At 41.2% G+C, this 19,501-nt stretch overlaps 1 protein-coding gene and 1 pseudogene across 2 annotated transcripts in view; one reads left to right on the plus strand and one right to left on the minus strand.

Annotated features, from left to right (window-relative positions):
• The window catches only part of Dcaf5 (DDB1 and CUL4 associated factor 5), a 90,766-nt gene that overhangs the window by 64,869 nt on the left and 6,396 nt on the right, over positions 1 to 19,501 (minus strand). For both annotated transcript variants that reach the window (XM_090344350.1, XM_090344351.1), the window contains exons 2-5: positions 6,739 to 6,882; positions 5,920 to 5,956; positions 2,819 to 2,958; positions 685 to 814 (exon numbers count right to left, since the gene is read on the minus strand). In XM_090344350.1, coding sequence (XP_090200476.1) covers positions 685 to 814; positions 2,819 to 2,958; positions 5,920 to 5,956; positions 6,739 to 6,882 — 451 coding nt within the window. The remainder of the gene's footprint in view (positions 1 to 684; positions 815 to 2,818; positions 2,959 to 5,919; positions 5,957 to 6,738; positions 6,883 to 19,501) is intronic.
• LOC150054609 (protein CEBPZOS-like) lies at positions 14,896 to 15,336 on the plus strand (annotated as a pseudogene).

Genomic DNA, 19,501 nt, shown 5'->3' on the forward strand with positions numbered 1-19,501 from the left:
AAAAGCTTCTTACTTGCCTCCATCCTGAAATCCTTGAAAAAGGACAGAATTTTCCCCATTGATGCTTAACATTATCAGGTCAGAACTGGCCTGTGTAAGTAAGTTTAATTGTTTAATAATGAAAAGAGGAAAAACAGATTAGATCCCTAACACCAGGGAACACTAATTCTTCATCTTTTACTATCGTAGTCAATAATCTTTTGAGAAACTAAAAAAGCAAACAAATTCCATTTCTAAAAAAGTGTATTAATCTATAATATATAATTTTCATACAATATGGAGCTCACAATTCTTCTGAAGTCCATCTAGGAACCTAGGAACCCTCTCTCGTCTGTGACTAAGAATCTATAGCTAAGAAGGAATAAACTTGGCCAATCTTTTCAAGAGCTCCTGTGCATGTGGGGAATGAGGGATTTCAAGAAGAGAGTTCCCTCTGTACTTGAATTGACCCTATCTAGAGTCCACATTGAAATGTATGACCAACCCTAACAAGAAGTATAGCTCTCTCTCTGTCTCTCTGTCTCTCTCTGCTTAGAAATATGTTCTCCTAGCTTCAGAGAAGCAGAACATATTAACTGATGACCAATTGAGATCATCTGCAAAACAGGTCTCACACTTGCTGGTTAATCGTAATGAGAAACAAGAAGAAGGAAAAGGCAAATACGATGAATCAAGGGGGCTCACCTCTGAGGTTTTCGAATATCCCAGAGTCCCACTCCTTCCTTTGAATTGGCTGTGGCCAACAACCTGGGTTCCACTGGGTTAAACATGACACTGTGAAAGGCTGATGGATAGTTTGCCAGACAGAAGGGCTCTGTGAAAAAGAGAAATTATGATCAATTCATTCCATGAACCTTTGGGTCAGTGGCAGACAGAAGATAAACAAGAGTGTGAGTGCACGTAAGAGCAAACTCTTTAATAACCCACAACCTCAATGTGAACATACCCCACACCAGGCATCCTTCCTGAAGGTCCTCTGAGCCCTGCATACACTTTTGCCATGCAGAAAATCTGACAACAGTTTGACAAACTTAAATTTTAACACTCAGAAAACTGTATAACACTATATAACACCTGAAAGGAGGAAGCTGTCTTATAGTAGGAAAACTAAATTCCATAGGAACTGAAAAAATTTATAATCCATTTCCAGTAGATTATTACCTTTAACCTAAATGTATTAGATAAAAGTTTAAGTTTTAAACTACAAATAAATTTAATGAAGACAAAGAAAAACAGTGAAAATATTAGGATAAGGTAAAACAATGCAGTTTTCCCTTCTGATTCACAATGTTCCCCAAATGGCTACTCTCTTAAATGACTCCTTAAATCCTAAGTGAAGAATTTTTATGATCTGAGTCACTAATAGAGTATTTTTTAATGTTGTATGTGGTAATACATATCTATAAGCCTAGCATTTAAGAGGCTTGGCATCGATGGCTCACACCTGTAATCCTAGCTACTTAGGAAGCTGAGATCTGAGGATCATGGTTCAAAGCCAGCCTGGGCACTAAAGTCTGAGAGACTCTTTTCTCCAATTAAGTACTCCAAAACCAGAAGTGGCGCTGTGGCTTAAGGGGAGGGCTGTAGCCTTGAGCTCAAGAGCTCAGGGACAGCGCTCAGGCCCAAAGTCTAAGCCCTTCAGCCAACAACAACAAAAAGTAAGAGACCATAAGTCAAAGGCTATCATCTAGGCTACCTAACAATATCTTTTGTCAAAAAAAATTAAAAGCTTAATACTTGAATTTTAACATGCAGCTAGTCAATTCCTAGACAATGTCACTTAGAACTCCTGTTTTTCCTCTGCATAAATTAGCAGGTTCCAGGTGAAGAAGAAATCAGTTTGCTACCTAGAAGGACATATTTCTGTGGAAGCTATTAAAAGCCAAAGACAGCACCTCTCCATCAATGATTAATATATGTAGTCCAGCATAAGACCTTGGGCAGATTAAGAACTCATCTTCACCATCAAACAGATATACAAAGGAAAATCAGACCTACCAAGTACACAGAGACTTAGCCAGAGCACTGGTTGCAACCAGGCCTGCCTGACAAGTTTCTCTGAACGTTAATACTGAGGAGGGCTCAATATGCCAAGTGCTCAAAATGTGGAAAAACAGACTTAGATTCCACAGGATGTTAACTGTGTACACGGGTTTGAATGATTATGCAAAGCCAAACCAAACCTAGAGGTGGTAAAGGTGGTGGCAAAAGGTGGTATCGGAGGAAAGAGCCTTTGAAGACTGAGTTACAGAGAGAAATCTCTCTAAAGGAAATAGATATATTTCCTGAAGAACTTTAGTAGAGAAAGTCAACAAAACAAGTTCTTCATTTCACACTTAAGAGATTGAAAGAATATAATGGAGGAGATGTTCAGTGACAATTCCCTTTACAAAGTGCTTTGCCATCTTCCTACCATCCTATACAGGTTAAGATGAAGTTCTGTGGGCTTTTAAAAAAAGAACAAGATCACTACTATGTCTGCAAGAAAGTGCACAGCACCCTCATTCTCTGTAAACAATAAGGAGTTTGTATGTGATAGTACCACTCAGAGCTGGCCCCTGAGTGGCCAGCCTGTGTGATGAGGCACCACAGCTTTTGTTTCTAGGGGCACTAATCACCAGAGTACAAGGTGGCTGGTTGGAAAGAGATGGCAAAAGTGCCCCCCCTTCTGACAATTTAGGGGAGGAGCTATGCCACATGTAAGGATCCCACATTTCCTCTCACATCCAGACACTCAGGTCATAAAATGAATCTGCAATAAACCTGACATGAAACCATACAACATGTGATCCGATAACCTTTGATGCAGTGATCCTACCTCCATGGGGAGACTCCCGGATGTCCCAAATGAGAACTCGGCCATCATCTGAGGAGCTGGCAAAAATGTTGTCATTCACTGGACTCACTGACAAGCCATATACTGCATCTTCATGAGCGAACACATCCAAGGTCTCACTGCTGAAAAAGAGAACGCAAAATAGGCCCACAGGCACATAGATATACATGAAAACAGCATGAAGTCCTAACCCATGGTCCCGAAGATGCAGTTACTTTCATTCCCAGGAATAAGTTGAAATAGTTAAATCAAAAGGATATTGTAAGCCAAGCGTAGTAGCTCACACTTGTAATCCTAGCTACTCAGGAGGCTGAGATTTGAGGATCAAGGTTCAAAACTAGCCTGGAACAAAAGGACCTGAGACTCTTATCTCCAATTAACCTCTAGAAAGTGGGGCTTGGCTACAGGGTAGGTTGGTAGCCTTGAGCTGAAGAGTTCAGGGACAGCGTCCAGGCTGTTCAAGCCCCATGACCCACAAAAAAAGACTGTAATACTCTTATCTTCAATTAACCACTAGAAAACTGGAAGTGGTACTATGATTCAAGGGGTAGCCCTGAGCTGAAGAGCTCAGGGACAATGCCCAGGTCCAGAGTTCAAGCCCCATTACCGACAAAAAAAAAGATATTGTTTCCATCAAAAAATATATATGTGTATATGTGTGATTACTATATATAATGTAATATATAATGTATATTAGAGCATATTAAAGTTTTCACACTAAATACAACTATTTTAAAGTGACTCGGCAGGTACAGTGGCTCATGCCCATGGTCCCAACTATTCATAAAATAGGACATTGTGGGAGCCAGGTGCTGGTGGCCTATACCTGAAATCTTAGCTACTCAAGAGACTGAGATCTGAGAATCATAGTTCAAAGCCAGCCCAGTCAGGAAAGTCTGTGAGACTCTTACCTCCAACTAGCCACCTGAAAACAAGAAGTGGCACTGTGGCTTAAAGTGGATAGAGCATTAGTCTTGATCAAATAAGCTGAGTTGTGAGCTCACCATTGACTGGAAGAACAATAGCAGTACTTCAAACATGTTTTTTAGGCAAGGATAATTAAACCAACCATGTAGCTGCTCCACTTCAGGCTAAGATTAGAGTAGGAGCCTCAAGCTTTGAAGACTATCAGAGGAAGATTCAGACCCTTCTACAATCCAGTTTCAATTTGCTCTGTTATTTTCATTTCTCTAATAAAACTGCTTTTCCTATTGTGGGAAGGAAAAAAAAAGCTCTGGGCTGGGAGCATGGCCTACTGGTAGAGTGTTTGTCTAGCATGCACAAAAACTCAGGTTCCATTCCTTGGTACCACATATACACAAAAAAAGCCCAGAAATGGTGCTGTGGCTCAAGTAGTAGAGTACTAGCCTTGAGGAAAACAAAAGCCCAAGAACAGTGCTCAGGCTCTGAGTTCAAGCCCCACGACTGGCCAAAAAAAAAAAAAAAAAAGCTCAAGGACAGTGCCTATGCCTAAATTCAAGCCCACAGCTGATAAAAGAACAAAAAAAAGGACATTGGGAGGATTACATTTGAGGCTAGCTAGGCCAGAAAAATTAGTGAGACTAAGTCTCAACCAGTAAGCCAGGAGTGTTGGTCCAGCTATAGGAATAGAAGAAGATCATAGTCTGAGATTAAACATGAGATCCTAACTTGAAAAAAAACTAGAAATACAGATCAAGAGGTAGAATGCTTGCCTAGCAGGCATGAGGCCCTGAGTTCAATGTGTAGCACTGTTCCACCCCAACAACAAATGCAATCTGATACAATCAATAAATATTATCTATTACTATTGCTATTAGTAAAAGCTATTTTCCTTCACTTTTTTTTTTTTTTTTTTTGTGGGTCATGGGGCTATGGGGCTTGAACTCAGTCTGGGCGTCGTCCCTGAGCTCTTCAGCTCAAGGCTACCACTCTACCCCTTGAGCCACAGCCCCATTTCCTGTTTTCTAATAGTTAATTGGAGCTAAGAGTCTCAGAGTCTTTTGTGCCCAGGCTGGCTTTGAACCATGATCCTCAAATCTCCGCCTCCTGAGTAGCTAGGATTACAGGCGTGAGCTACCGCGCCCAGCTCCCTTCACCTTTTGATCTTTTTACATTTCTACCGACAATTTTTTTTCCACTGCCCCTGATCCTGGAACTAGAATTCAGGACCTGTACAGTGTCTCTGAGCTTTCTTGGCTCAAGACTAGCACTCTACCACTTGGGCCACAGTGCCACTTCCAGTTTTTTCTGAGTTTATGGGAGATAAAGACTTTTCTGCCCAGGCTAACTTCAATCTGTGATCCTCAGATTTCATCTGAGCCTCCTAAGTAACTAGGTTAAGTAACTAAGTAACTAGCTGGAAATGGTGCTGTGGCTCAAGTAGTAGAGCACTAGCCCTGAGAAAGCCCAAGGACAGTGCTCAGGCCCTGAGTTCAAATCCAAGGACTGGCACACACAAAAAAAAGAACTTTATTTCAAAACTATTATAGGATGCAGGTGCTGTTAGCTCAAGCCTATAATCCTAGCTATCAAGAGGCTGAGATCTGAGAAACTCGGTTCAAAACCAAGCACAGCAGACAAATTTGAGACTCTTATGTCCAATTAACTAGCAAAAAGCTGGAGGCAGAAGGGTGATTCAAGTACAGAATGTGGGCTGTGAACATAAAAGCTAAACACCAGTTTACGGTTCAGAGTTCAAGTTTCAGTATTCTTACAGAAGTCTTTCTCAGAAAAGAACCATTGATTCCATGCTTTTCTCAAAAGCTAAAAAGATGACTTTGATCTAAAGAACTATTTGCCTTTCTTCATATGAAGAATACAAAACTTCATTAGAAGCCAATGACTGAAGTCTGTAATCATAACTACTCAGGAGGCTGTGATCTGATGATTGCAGTTCAAAGCCAACCCAAGCAAGAAAGTCTGTAAGATTCTTATCTCCAATTAACTACCAGAAAACTGGAAGTGGCTCTGTGGCTCAAAGTAGTAGAGTACTAGCTTTGAGCATAAAAGCTCAGGGAGAGTACACACGCCCTAAGTTCAAGCCCCACAACAGACCAAAAAAAAAAAAACAAAAAAACTTCACACACCAAAAACCTATTTACCTTTCAACATCATGGAGGATAACTTGCTCATCATTTCCTGTGAAGGAAAAAAGGAGACATCTGGTAATTCCTGAAGGTTGGTCCCTGCCTATATTACAGTGTAGTATTTTTTAAGTTTTCAGGAATAAAATATCAACATAGTCAAGATTAGTACAAATCAGATGTATTAATCAAGAGATTTATAGAAGTAATTTAAGGTTAGGGGAGTCTTATAGAGAATTTTGTTAAATACAATAGCAGTCCAACCTGTTGAATTTAAACTGCCTTGTGAATAGAGGTGGATGCACACAGGAGTCATCTGTAGCTTGGAAGAGGTAGGCCCAGAAAGTTGGTAGTAATAAAGGGAGTGATAGATAGAAACCATAGAGGTTGACTCAAGCACTAGCCATTCCAATTGTATCATAACAGAACTTTTGAAACTGAGGTAATTCATGGGTCATGACATCAAATTGAATCACAGCCAACATTCTAAAAAATTACATTAACTAGGCACTGTGGTCCACACCTGTAATCCTAACTACTCAGAAGGCTGAGGTCTGAGAACTAAGGTTTGAAGCCAGCCCAGGCAGAAAAGTCCTTGACACTCTGATCTCCAATAAACTACACAGAAAAAACTGGAAGAGGCACTGTGGCCCAAGTAGTAAGTAGAGCAATAGCCTTAAGCAAAAGCAGCTCGGGGACAGTACCCAGGCCCTGAGTTCAAGCTGAAAACTAGTAATCCCATAGCTGAGTTAAATATAGGGGAAATTTTAAAGAGATATTTTAGCATTTGTTTCTCTAAAATTTCAGTCACAATTTCCCAAGATAGAATCTTCTCACCTCCAGAGAACACTTTGGTATTCCCACTATTGAAAGCCAGGCAAAAAATGTTGGAATGGTGCTCTCCTTTCAGCTGTATGGGCTTCACCCTGGAATGGATGGCTTGTTCCATGTGCCATAGCAGAACCCGACGGTCATCTCCTCCTTGAGAGGGAAGTAAGAATCTAGGGTTAAAACAGCTGACTCTATAGGACTGACATTTGTTTTTGCCAACCTTACCTCCTAGCCTTTCCAAAACTACATCTCCCCAACACTGAAGGAGTCTGATAAAACCCACAAACCTAGGACTTTTCTTTACCATTCAACTATGGGCTACATGATCTCTAGGCTATACATACTTTCTCAGGAATTATACCTTAAACCAAATACTGAAATTGAAAAGTATAAGCTTTGAAATTAAGACCACCACCCCACAAGCCATCCCGTTCCTGTCTTTCTAGAGGCCTAGCTATTTCTAGCAGAACAGTTTTCAAAGCAATCTTCTGATGTGATCTCATTGACTATGGGACAGAAATATGACAACTAATGAACTGCCTAAGCCTAGTAGGAGCTAGACAAAATCCTGTTTCATAAAACTCAGCCCCGGGGCCGGGAGTTTGGCCTAGTAGTAGAGTGCTTGCCTAGCATGCATAAAGAGCCAGGTTCGATTCCTCGGTAATACATACATAGCAAAAAGCTGGAAGTGGTGCTGTGGCTCAAGTGGTAGAGTTCTAGCCTTGAGAAAGCCCAAGGACAGTGTTAGGCCCTGAGTTTCATCCCCACAACTGGCAAAAAAAATTTAAAAAAACCAAAACTCAGCCCAGCTCTTATCTCTGTATAACTCTGAATAATGTAAATTACACAGCAATTTTACACTGTATGAGCCAGTGCCCAGAATATTTATGTTCAGTATTTTTTTTTTTTTTTTTTTGCCAGTCCTGGAGCTTGAACTTGGCCTGGGCACTGTCCCTGAGCTCTTCCACTCAAGGCTATTGCTGTACCCTTGACCAACCCCCATTTTCCTTTTTCTAGAGGTTAAGTGGAGATAAGAGTCCCAGGTTCTTTTGTGCCCAGGCTGGCTTTGAACCTTGATCCTCAGATCTCAGCCTCCTGAGTAGCTAGGATTACAGCCACCACACCCTGCATTTCTTTTTCTATGTATGTAGTACCAAGGAATCAAACCCAGGTCTTGGTACATGCTAAGCAAACACTCTACCACTAGGCCATGCTCCCAATCCTATGTTCTGTACGTTTACAGATGCATTAACGATGTTGACAAGAATGAACAGATTTAATGATTAGTTCTAAGAAATAGGATTAAAACAGAGAAGTAAAAGAAAGATTGAAGCCAGGTGCCAATGATTCATATCTGTAATCCTAGCTAGCTAATCAGGAGTCTGAGATCTGAGAATTGAAGTTTGAAGCCAGCTTTGGCAAGAAAGTGCAAGAGATTCCTATCTCCAATTAACTACCAGAAAACTTGAAATGGTGCTGTGGCTCAAAGTGGTAAAGTGCTAGCCTTGAGCAAAAAGAGCTCAGAGACAATGCCCAGGCCCTGAGTTCAAGCCTCATGACCAACAAAAGAAGACTGAAGGGGACAAGCAGTTTGGCCTAGTGTAGAGTGCTTGCCTAGCATGGACAAAGACCTGAGTTCAATTCCTTGGTACCATATATGTAGAAAAAAGCTAGAAGTGGTGCTGAGGCTCAAGTAGTGAAGCTCTAGCCTTGAGAAAGTCCAAAGAACTATAGTGCTTAGGCCCTGAGCTCAAGCAGAGAACTGGCAAAAAAAAAGAAGAAGAAGAAGAAGAAGACGGAAGTGGAGGAGGAGGAAGAAATTGAATAGAACACTTTGAACATGCTATAACTCCCATTCCTGTTTGACTTTTTTTTGGGGGGGGGGAGTGGGGTCATGGGGCTTGAACTCGGCCTGGGTGCTGGCCCTGAGCAATTCAGCTCAAGGCTACCACCCTACCCCTGAGCCTGGGTACTGTCCCTGTGCTCTTTAGCTCAAGACTACCACCCCCAAGCCCCACTTCCATTTTCTAGAGTTAATGGAGATAAGAGTCTCAAGTCCTATTGTGCCCAGACTGGCTTTGTGCCTTGATCCTCAGATCTCAGCCTCCTGAGTAGCTAGGATTACAGGTGTGAGCCACAGGTGCCCAGCCCAGCACATTTTTGTTGTTGGTGGTGGTGGTTATGGGACTGGAACTCTGGGCCTAGGCACTGTACCTGAGCATTTCAGCTCAAGGCTAGTGCTCTACCCCTTGAGCCACAGCACCACTGCATCCAGCACATTTTTTTTAACTTTTTTTTTTGCCAGTCCTGGGCCTTGAACTTAGGACCTGAACTGTCCTTGGGCTGTCTCAAGGTTAGAGCTCTACCACTTGAGCTACAGCACTATTTCTGGCTTTTTTCTATATATGTGGTACTAAGGAATCAAACCTGGGTCTTCATGCATGCAAACACTACCACTAGGCTAAACTCCAGACCTCTTCCAGCACACTTTTTAAGCCACAAAATTATAACACGTCCATATAAAAGCAAGTCATGAAGAAGTCAGTCAGTACATCTATGAGCCAATGGAAACCAGGCCTTGGTTGTTCATGCCTATAATCCTAGCTTCCTGAGAAGCTAAGATTAGGAGGACTTCAGTTCCAGGCCAGCCCAGGTCTAGAACATATATGCGAAACCAAGTGCTGTACGTGGTAGCACACCTGTCATCCCAGCTCTTACAAGCTTGAGATAAAAAGTATCAGGATTTCAGGAATGCCTGGGAAGAAAAGTCCATGAAATTCCATCACAATAGAGAAGCTGGCACAGAGACATATACCTGTTGCCTCAGCTATGTCAGTTAAAGAAAACAGGTGGAGGATCATGGCCAGCCATGAACCTGGCCATGAAGAGACTGTATCAAAAAAGAAGGGCTGCCTTAGAGTACTCAGAGGAAAAAAAAAAAAAAGAAGGCTGGAGGAGTGCCTCAACAGTAAAGCACCTACCTACCAGTGCAAGGCCCAATACACATACACATATACACATATATACATGCACACACATGTACACGTACACACATGAACAAAGAACTAATGCAAAGCAAGCTGGGCATTGGTGACACATACCTGTAATCCTACTTGAAAGGTGCAGGTAGGAAGATCTCAAGTACAAAACTAACCTCAGCCTAGACCACTCAGAGAAGACACTGGCTTTAAAAAAAAAAAAACTTGCCAGGCGGGGTTGCTCACGCCTGTGATCCTAGCTACTCAGGAGGCTGAGATCTGAGGATCAAGATTCAAAGCCAGCCCGCGCACAAAAAGACCTGAAACTCTTATCTCCAATTAACCTCTAGAAAATGGGAAGTGGGGCTTGGCTCAAGGGTAGGGTGGTAGCCTTGACCTGAAGAGTTCAGGGACAGCACCCAGGCCAAGTTCAAGCCCCATGGCCCACAAAACAAAACTATACTGTATCTGTGGCTCAGGTGGCAGGGGCACCAGCCAATACGCATAAAGCATCAGTTACTGAGCTCAAGTCCCAGTCTCAAAGCTAAAAACAAAACAACAGCAATAAACCTTTCTTTTTGCCCAGCACCAGTGGCTCACACCTGTAATCCTAGCTGCTCAGGAGGCCGAGATCTAAGGATTGTGGTTTGAAGCCAGTACATGAGACTTTTACCTCAGATAAAATTATCAAAAAGCCAGAATTGGTACTGTGGCTCAAGTGGTAGAATACTAGCTTTGAGCAAAATAAGCTCAGTGACAGTGCCCAGGCCTTTAATTCAAGTCCTGAGACCTGCCCAGGTTGACTTTGAACCATGATCCTCAGATCTTAGCCCCTTGAATAGCTAGGATTAAAGGCATGAGCAACTGGTGCTTAGCTAACATTTATTTAAAGTTTTTAAGTATTCATGACAGGAAAAAAAAGGCTCCAAATGATAGGCTAGGATATTTACGGCAAAGAATTATAGTAACTGAGGACACCTCTGTATTTATTCACTAAGACTTCTGCCAAGCAACATAATCTGTCTTGAATTGGAGCAGCTTAAGGAAAAAAAAACCGTTCAATTAAAAATAGAGTATCTATCCCTTGGTACTCAAAGTCTTGGCCTAAGATATTTCCCCAGTCACCTAGATACCATTATCTAAATGTTCTTTCTAGGTATTTACAGGATGATATAATTTTACCAAGTAACTTATTAATTCAAAATATGATTATTGAATGCCTTGGGATTATTTAAAAGCAAGTTTCCTTTATACTTATGGTAAAAATAATATCCAAATTATCTTTATCTTGAAAACAGTAGGGCAAAACTCATTGCTGTGTTAGGACCTGCCTCTTCACTTCCCCTTCAAGGAAGAATAAGAAAATATAAAGTACATCCCTACCTTCTTTCTCTCTGTCCCCCATTTTCTTAGGCAAGATATTCAGAACCTTGTGCAAAGACTTGGTGTTAGCAGTCAGTAGATACAAATTGAAGCCTAAACTGAAAACGTTTGGTTGTTTTATAAACCAGCAGAGGGAGTACAACAGCTGTGCCCAAGCCACTGACTTCACAAAGCAAAGGAGGGTGGTGAAAAGATGTCAGTCCAGATGCAGAAACCTCTAGATAGTTCTGTTTCATTGACAGACCTAGTCAGTTTAAAAGGGTAGATATTTATTAGTTCCACAGAGAGACTAGCTGATTTGCAAACAGTCTAAGAAAGATGATCCTTTTAGGTAACTCATAAGCCTAGCAGTTGATTCATGCAATCAATTTCAGTAAAGAGGAGGAGCCCAGGTTTAACCTCTCCAGAGTATGTAAGACAGATTATACAGGGGACCTCTCAGAAAGGCTCTGCCCTTAGGATTGGTAGTAGTGCCTGAGCCAGACAAGAGGCAATCAAAGGCCAGGCTGGGTTTTTTTTGTGTTTTTCTATTGTTGTTTGGGGGAGAGGGGAGGAGTTTGGATTTTTGTTGTTGTTATTGTTGTTATTGTAAAGATGATGTACAGAAAAGTTACAGTTATATAAATCAGATAAAAAATGTATTTCTTTTTTTGTGGTGTTGGGATTAAAGCACCAAAGCTAACCAAATGCTCTACCACTGAGCTACAACTCCAGCAAAGATCAGACTTTCTAAGCAAGATTCCTTACAGATAATTGTCTAGTGTTAGCTGGTGCCCATGATTCACACCTGCAATCCTAGATACTCAGGAGGTTAGATCTAAGGAGCAAGACAAATTTTTCAACAAATGGTGGTGGAGAAACTGGAAGTACACCTACAGGAGATTGACATTTGGAATCTACCTCTCATCCTATACAATAAAAAAACTCCCCTTAGATTCAAGTTCCAAGCTAGCTAGAAAGAAAAGTCCCCCTGAGACTCTTAGCTCTGATTAACCACTCAAAAAACTGCAAGTGGAGCTGTGGCTCAAAGTGGTAGAGCACTAGCCTTAAGCAAAAGAAGGCTGGAACAGCTCCCAAGCCCTGAGCTCAAGCCTCAGGACAGGTACTTTAAAAATAAATAAAATAAAAAACAGCAACAGCGGGCCTGGAGTTTGGCCTAGTGGTTAAAGTGCTTGCCTAGCATGCACGAAGACCCAGGTTCGATTCCTTGGTACCACATATATAGAAAGAGCCTGAAGTGGTGCTGAGGCTCAAGTGGTAGAGCTCTAGCCTTGAGAAAATCCAAGGACAGTGCTCAGGCCCTAAGCTCAAGCCCAGGACTGGCAAAAAAAAAAAAAGCAACAGCAAGTGAATGAAAACACACAAATGCTAATATATACATGAAATGTTCAACATCTTTAGTCATAAAGAAAATGAAAATCAAAAAGCACTCTAAGGCTGGGCAATGATATGATAGCTCATGCTTATTATAATCCTAGCAACTCAGCAGGCTGAGATCTGAGGTTCAAGGTTCAAAGCCAGCTTGTGCACGAAAGTCCATGAGACTCTTATCTCCAATTAACCACCAGAAAATCAGAAGTGATGCTGTGGCTCAAAGTGGTAGAGCACTAGCTTTGAGCAAAAGAACATAGGGACAGCACCCAGGCCACAAGTTTAAGCTTACTCTAAGATTCCATCTCACACCAGACAGTGGCAGCCATTAAGAAAACAAAAAACAAAAATTGCAGAGGTAGATGTGGAGAAAAAGGATTTCTTAATACATTGTTGGTGGGAATGTAAATTAGTGCAGCCTCTGTGAAAATCAATATGTATATGATTGACACACCACTACTGGGCATGTACCAAAAGGAGAGTTAAAGTCAATTTATCAGAAAAACACCTGCATATCCAAGTTTATCGTAACACTGTTCACAATAGATAAATGGATAAAGATGTAAGATATTTATTAATGATGTTTTCACTTGTACGTAGAACCTTAACCTTAAAAAATTCATACTCATGAACATGTACATAAATATGGTTAAATACAAAACATGAATCAAGCTAAGAGACTACTCAGGAGGAGAGAGCAGAGTAGAAAAAGAAAAAAAGGGGAATTAAAATAGATTGTAGTCAGGTGTGGGTGGCTCACACCTATAATCCTAGCTACTCAGGATGCTGAGATCTGAGGATCAAGGTTCAAAGCCAGCCCGGGCACTAAAATCCAGGAGACTCTTATCTCCACCAGAAAACTGGAAGTGGTACTGAGGCTCAAGGAGTAGGGTGGTAGCCTTGAGCTGAAGAGCTCAGGGACAATGCCCAGGCCCAGAATTCAAGTCCCACAACCAACAGAAAACAAAACAACACGGTAAGTGTATATGAGAACAGTATGGAGATCCTCAACAAAAGCTAATAATCAATACGGGGTGGGAAGGAGGGGAAATAAGATTCCGTACTTTAGGTAGAGAGGGGTTTGCTGGCAGGGAGGGTAAAGAAGTTTGAATGTTGTCAAACAATATTTACAACTGTGAAAACAACAAGGAAACCCATTAAGGATGTTATTTTTGCTCTTTTAAAAAAAAAAATGTATGCTGGTCCTAAAGGCACTGTCCCTGAGCTTTATTTGCTCAAGGCTAGTACTCTACCACTTAAGCCACAACACTACTTCTAGCTTTTTAATAGTTTATTAGAGATGGGAGTCTCACAGGCTTCTCTGCTGGCTTCCCACTGCGATCCTCAGATTTCAGCCTCCTGAGTACAGCAGCACCCAACATGGATGCTGTTTTTTAGGGGAGGGAGGCAGGGAATATAACAGAGGGATGACACTGATTGGAATACAATATAAATATGTGTGAAGATATAACTATGACTCTCCCATATCTCAATAAGCCAATACACAAAAGTCCTTGTTCAAACAGTAAACATAATTTTAACAAATTCCAACTGTAGGTACTAGGAATGTGGCTTAGTGGTAGAATGCTTGCCTAGCATGCATGAAGCCCTCAGCACCACATAAACAGAAAAAGCCAGAGGTAGAACTATGGCTCATGAGATAGAGCACTAGCCTTGAACGCAAAGCTCAGAAATAATAACACCTAGGCCTTGAGTTCAAGCCCCAGGAACAGCACAAAAATAACAGAAGAGAGATTTCATTTTCTCACGCAGTTCCACTTCTGGCTTTTTGGTAGTCAATTGTAGATGAGAGCCTCATGGACTTTTCTGCCCAGGGGGGCTTTTATCCACAATCCTCAGATCTTAGCCTCCAACATAGCTAGGATTACAGGGGTAAGCAACCAGTACCAGGAACTAAGGACAAAGATGTCTAAAATTGTGTTTTTACTATGTTTAAGTAGTTGTATAAAGGGGTTACCATTCAACAAATCAGTTTATGAGTTCAATGCATCTTGATCCATATCATACCTTTCTTTTTTATAGTCCTCCCTTCAATAACATATCTTTCATCATTTCCCTGGCCTTCCCAACCCAATCCCTCCCCTCAATTTTTCTCATTTTGTAGGATTCATATTAAGTATTATGACTGCATTCTCTCCCCCTCATCAGCTTCCTCTCTTCATTCATCTACCCTCTCCCTCCCTCCCTCCCTCCCCCTCCCTCCCTCCCTCCCTCCCTCCCTCCCTCCCTCTCTCTCTCTCTCTCTCTCTCTCTCTCTCTCTCTCTCTCTCTCTCTCTCTCTCTCTCTCTCTCTGTGTGTGTTAGTGGCTCACCTATGTAATCCTGGATGATCAGGAAGGTGAGATTTTAGACTCTTATCTCTAAATAACCAGCAGAGGGGGATCCCTCCTGCACCGGGACAGCCTATATTATGGAACCAACAGCAGGGAAGATCATTAAAGGAGTTTTAGCGGCTGAACTTGTAGGCATTGTTGGAGCATGCTTATTATTTAACAAAATGAACACAAACCAAGATTTCAGACAAACAATGAGCAAGAAATTCCCCTTTGGGGCCGGGAGTTTGGCCTAGTGGTTAAAGTGCTTGCCTAGCATGCATGAAGACCCGGGTTCGATTCCTCGGTACCACATACATAGAAAAAAGCCAGAAGTGGTGCTGAGGCTCAAGTGGTAGAGCTCTAGCCTTGAGAAAGTCCAAGGACAGTGCTCAGGCCCTGAGCTCAAGCCCAGGACTGGCAAAAAAAAAAAAAAAGAAATTCCCCTTTATCCTGGAAGTTACAAATCCATTGAAATGTCTGGAATGTATAGAATTAGACAGCAAGATCAAGAAAAGTAGATGAACAGCAAAAATTAAGAAATTGGCTGCTGACCACTTAACTGGAGAAGAAATATATACCAAGCAAGACTAAATTCCCATAGTAGACATAGACAGGGTTTAGAATATAAGGCAAGATATAAATTTTAATTCATAGATCTTATTCTTTGGACTATGGAAATGTCCTGAAGATATGTCTAAAATGTCATTCATTTGCTTTATATTTGTGAAAATAAATATTTCTTAACTCAAAAATAAATAAATAAGCAGCAGAGGAAGTGGCACTGTGGCTCAAGTGGCAGAACACTAGCCTTGAGCTGAAGAGCTCAGAGACAGTGCCCAGGTCGAGTTCAAGCCCCATGTCCAACAAATAAATAAATGAATAACCAGCAGAAACAGCATGGCTCAAGTGGCAGAGAACCAGCTGTAAGTGGAAAAGCTGAGCAAAGACACAGGGCCTTGAGCTCAAGCCCCAGTACCAGCTTTAAAAAAAAAAAATCTAATAAGACTGATGGTAGGGGCTAGAGGCTTGGCTCAGTTGATAGAGTGCCAGCCAACGAACGAATGCATTATATACCAAGTCCGAGTCCCAATCTCAGACTTTAAAAAAAAAAAAGGACAAACAGTAGACTGGTCACATGGGCTCATGCCTATGCCTGTAACCTCGGCTACACCAAAAACTGTAGGTATAAGGACCAGTCTAAGATCAGCCCAGGCAAAAATGCAGACTCGGGGCTGGAAGCATGGCCTAGTGGTAAGAGCAGCATACATGAAGCCCTGGGATTGATTACTTGGTACCACATACACAGAAAAAGCCAGAAGTGGTGCTGTGACTCAAGTGGTAGAGCGAGTTCAAGCCCCAGGAATGGAAAAAAAAAAATGCAAAGACTCTATTCAAAATTAACTAAAGCAAAAAGGCCTAGGAACATGGCACAAGTGGTAGAATGCCTAACTGGCAAGCCAGGCATCAAAAAACCCAGAAGTAACCTAACATGGGTTTACAATTCTTACATTTTTTCCAACGTTTAAGTAGTGTAAAAGTTTCTTAAAGAACTGAAAATAGACAGACCTTCCCTACAATCCCGCCATTCCACTCCTGGGCATCTATCCTGAACATCATAACCCAGGATATGATAAGGACACCTGCTCAGCTATATTCATCTCTGCACTATTCACAATAGCCAGGCCATGGAAACAATCCAGATGCCCTACTGCAGATGAATGGATACAGAAAATGTAGTATATATATATAATGGAATTCTACATAGCCAACAGACAGGATAAAATAATGGCATTTGCAGGGAAGTGGATGAATCTAGAGCCAATCATGTTGAGTGATATAAATCAGGACCAAAGGAACAAAAGGTATATGGTATCCTTAATATGTGGCTATTAGACCCAAACAGTACAAGAGCGAGGACTCAAAATTAGTATACCCAATGCTATGGACATAGTATAAACACAACTACATAGACATAAACATTTATGACTCTATAGACATAGTGTTTTATTACATAGATTAATATGTATCTATGACATACAAACTGTCAGCCTAATTTTAATTATGTTCTAAAATCTAAGTGCCAGTGATCATATACAGATTCCCTTCTTGAATACTTGTTTGTTAAACACATCATTTGATATATGATGTAAAAATCAATGTCAATAAATTCTTTAAATAAAAAAAGATTAAAAATTTTTTTCCAACCTTTGATAGATATTAGTTGACTGAAGATTGAGTTACATAATATATATGTATGAATATTCATATTAGTTTATACTTATTGCATAATCTCTACTTTCTTTTTGTGTGTCAATCTTAGGGCTTAAACTTGGCCTGGGTGCTGTCCCTTGCTTTTTCTTTTTTTTTTTTTCAAATAAATATTATTTTATACGATCAGGGGCACAGAGGCATTGTGCCTGCGTGTTCCTTCCCTCAGAGTAATTAATTCCTCAGCTTTTGGGCTCAAGGCTAGTACTCTACCATTTCAATCACAGTTCCACATCTAGCTGGTTAACTGGAGATAAAGTCTGACAGACTTCCCTGTCCAGACTGGCTTCTAATCACGAACCGCACATCTTAGCCTCCTAAGTGGCTAGGTTTACCCTGGTGCCCAGCTCTCTATTTCCATACCAAAGTCCCAAAGCCATATCCATAGGCCATCTTTTCTACCAAACCTCAGTGGTAAGAACAATTTTTGCTATATTAAGCACTACAGACCAGAGAAAAATCAAATATCTATGAAAGAATCATGAGGCAGAAGAGAAAGTTTAAAAAGAGTCACACACTGTTATGAAAGCTAAGTACTTCTAAAATGACCACCTCTTGAAAGCATAATTTGTTTAATTCATCATCCAATGTCCTCATAGTTCCTACCTACATGTAATATGCACTCAAAAACTATTTGTTGAACTACAAACACATATAAAAAGCAATTGATTATTCTAGAGGTCAGCATGGTCTACAAAGCAAAGGAGAAGAAAGTGGAGAACAAGAGTGGGTAGAAGACAAAAGAAAGGGAAGTGGGCCGGGAGTTTGGCCTAGTGGTTAAAGTGCTTGCCTAGCATGCATGAAGACCCGGGTTTGATTCCTTGGTACCACATACTTAGAAAAAGCCTGAAATGGTGCTAAGGCTCAACTGGTAGAGCTCTTGCCTTGAGAAAAATCCAAGGACAGTGCTCAGGCCCTGAGCTTAAGCCCAGGACTGGCAAAAAAAAAAAAGAAAGGGAAGTACTCAAGCAACGATGACAACAACAACAACAACAAAAAAAACCTCATTAACGGACGACCAATCACCTTTTCAAAAGCAGTTGTCTGTCCATCACTAGCCATATTTCTGCTAGGCCAAAAAACTAATTAAACACATAGGCAGATTGAAGTCAAATGTTTTATTTAAAAACAAATACTATCTATAATGTGTTTTTTCTAATTTTTTATTGATATTATGAAAATGATATAGAGCGGTTACAGTTACTTAAGAGTGTGTGTGTATATATATATATTTTCTTTTTTTGGTCGGGTTTTGAACTTTGGGTCTGGGCACTGCCCCTGAGCTCTTCTGCTCCAAGACTAGTGCTTTACCACAGCACCACTTCCAGTTTTCTGGCAGTTAACTGGAAATAAGAATCTCCCAGACATTTTGTGCCCTGGCTGGCTTTTAACTGTGATCCTCAGATCTCAGTCTCTTGAGTAGCTAAGATTACAAGCATGAGCCAGTTAATAGTATATTTCCTTTAGGGCAATATCACCCCTTCCCTCACGGATAATGTGCTCTTTAGACTAATTTATTTACAAAAAAAATATGGTTCCATCAAATGTGATGAATGTGATGTAACTAGTGACTGAGCAACAGGAAGTTATCATTATTCAGCAAATTATGCATGTGGTTATAATCATTGATATTACTTGATCCTTAAAAAATATGACAATGGGATGGGAGTTTGGTCTAGTGGTAGAGTGATTGCGAGCATGCAAAAGCTGGGGCCGACTCAAGCCTGTAATCCTAGCTACTCAGGAGGCTGAGATCTGAGGATCAAGGGTCAAAGCCAGCCCAGGCACAAAAGTACCTGAGACTCATCTCCAACTAACCTCTAGAAAACGGGAAGTGGGGCTTGGCTTAAGGGTAGGGTGGTAGCCTTGAGCTGAAGAGCTCAGGGACAATGCCCATTCCGAGTTCAAGCCCATGATACCCCCCCCACAAATATATATATATATATATGATAAAGACAAAGCTTATCCACAAAGCCCACTTTTTTTTTGGGGGGGGGTTGGTCTTGGGGCCTGAACTCAGGGCCTAGGCACTCTCTTGAGCTCTATTGCTCAAAGTGGTGGGCACTCCACCACTTTGGGCCATACTGCCACTTCTGGTTCTCTAGTGGTTAATTGAAGATAAGAATCTCACAGACCACAAAGCATTTTTGTTTGTTTGTTTGTTTGTTTGCCAGTCCTGGGCTTGAGCTCAGGGCCTAAGCCCTGTCCTTGGACTTTTCTCAAGGCTAGAGCTCTACCACTTGAGTCTCAGCACCACTCCCAGCTTTTTTTTTTCTATGTATGTGGTACCGAGGAATAGAACCCAGGTCTTCGTGCATGCTAGGCAAACACGCGACCACTAGGCCAAACTCCTGGCCTCTACAAAGCATTCTTAACAGTTCATTTCATGGAGATCTTTCTTGGTTTTTCATGTTGTACTATGCCGTGTACAAT

Source organism: Megascapheus bottae, chromosome 14 (assembly GCF_031878675.1).
Source record: "Megascapheus bottae isolate mThoBot1 chromosome 14, mThoBot2.hap1, whole genome shotgun sequence".
In the NCBI taxonomy this organism is placed as follows: Eukaryota; Metazoa; Chordata; class Mammalia; order Rodentia; family Geomyidae; genus Megascapheus; species Megascapheus bottae.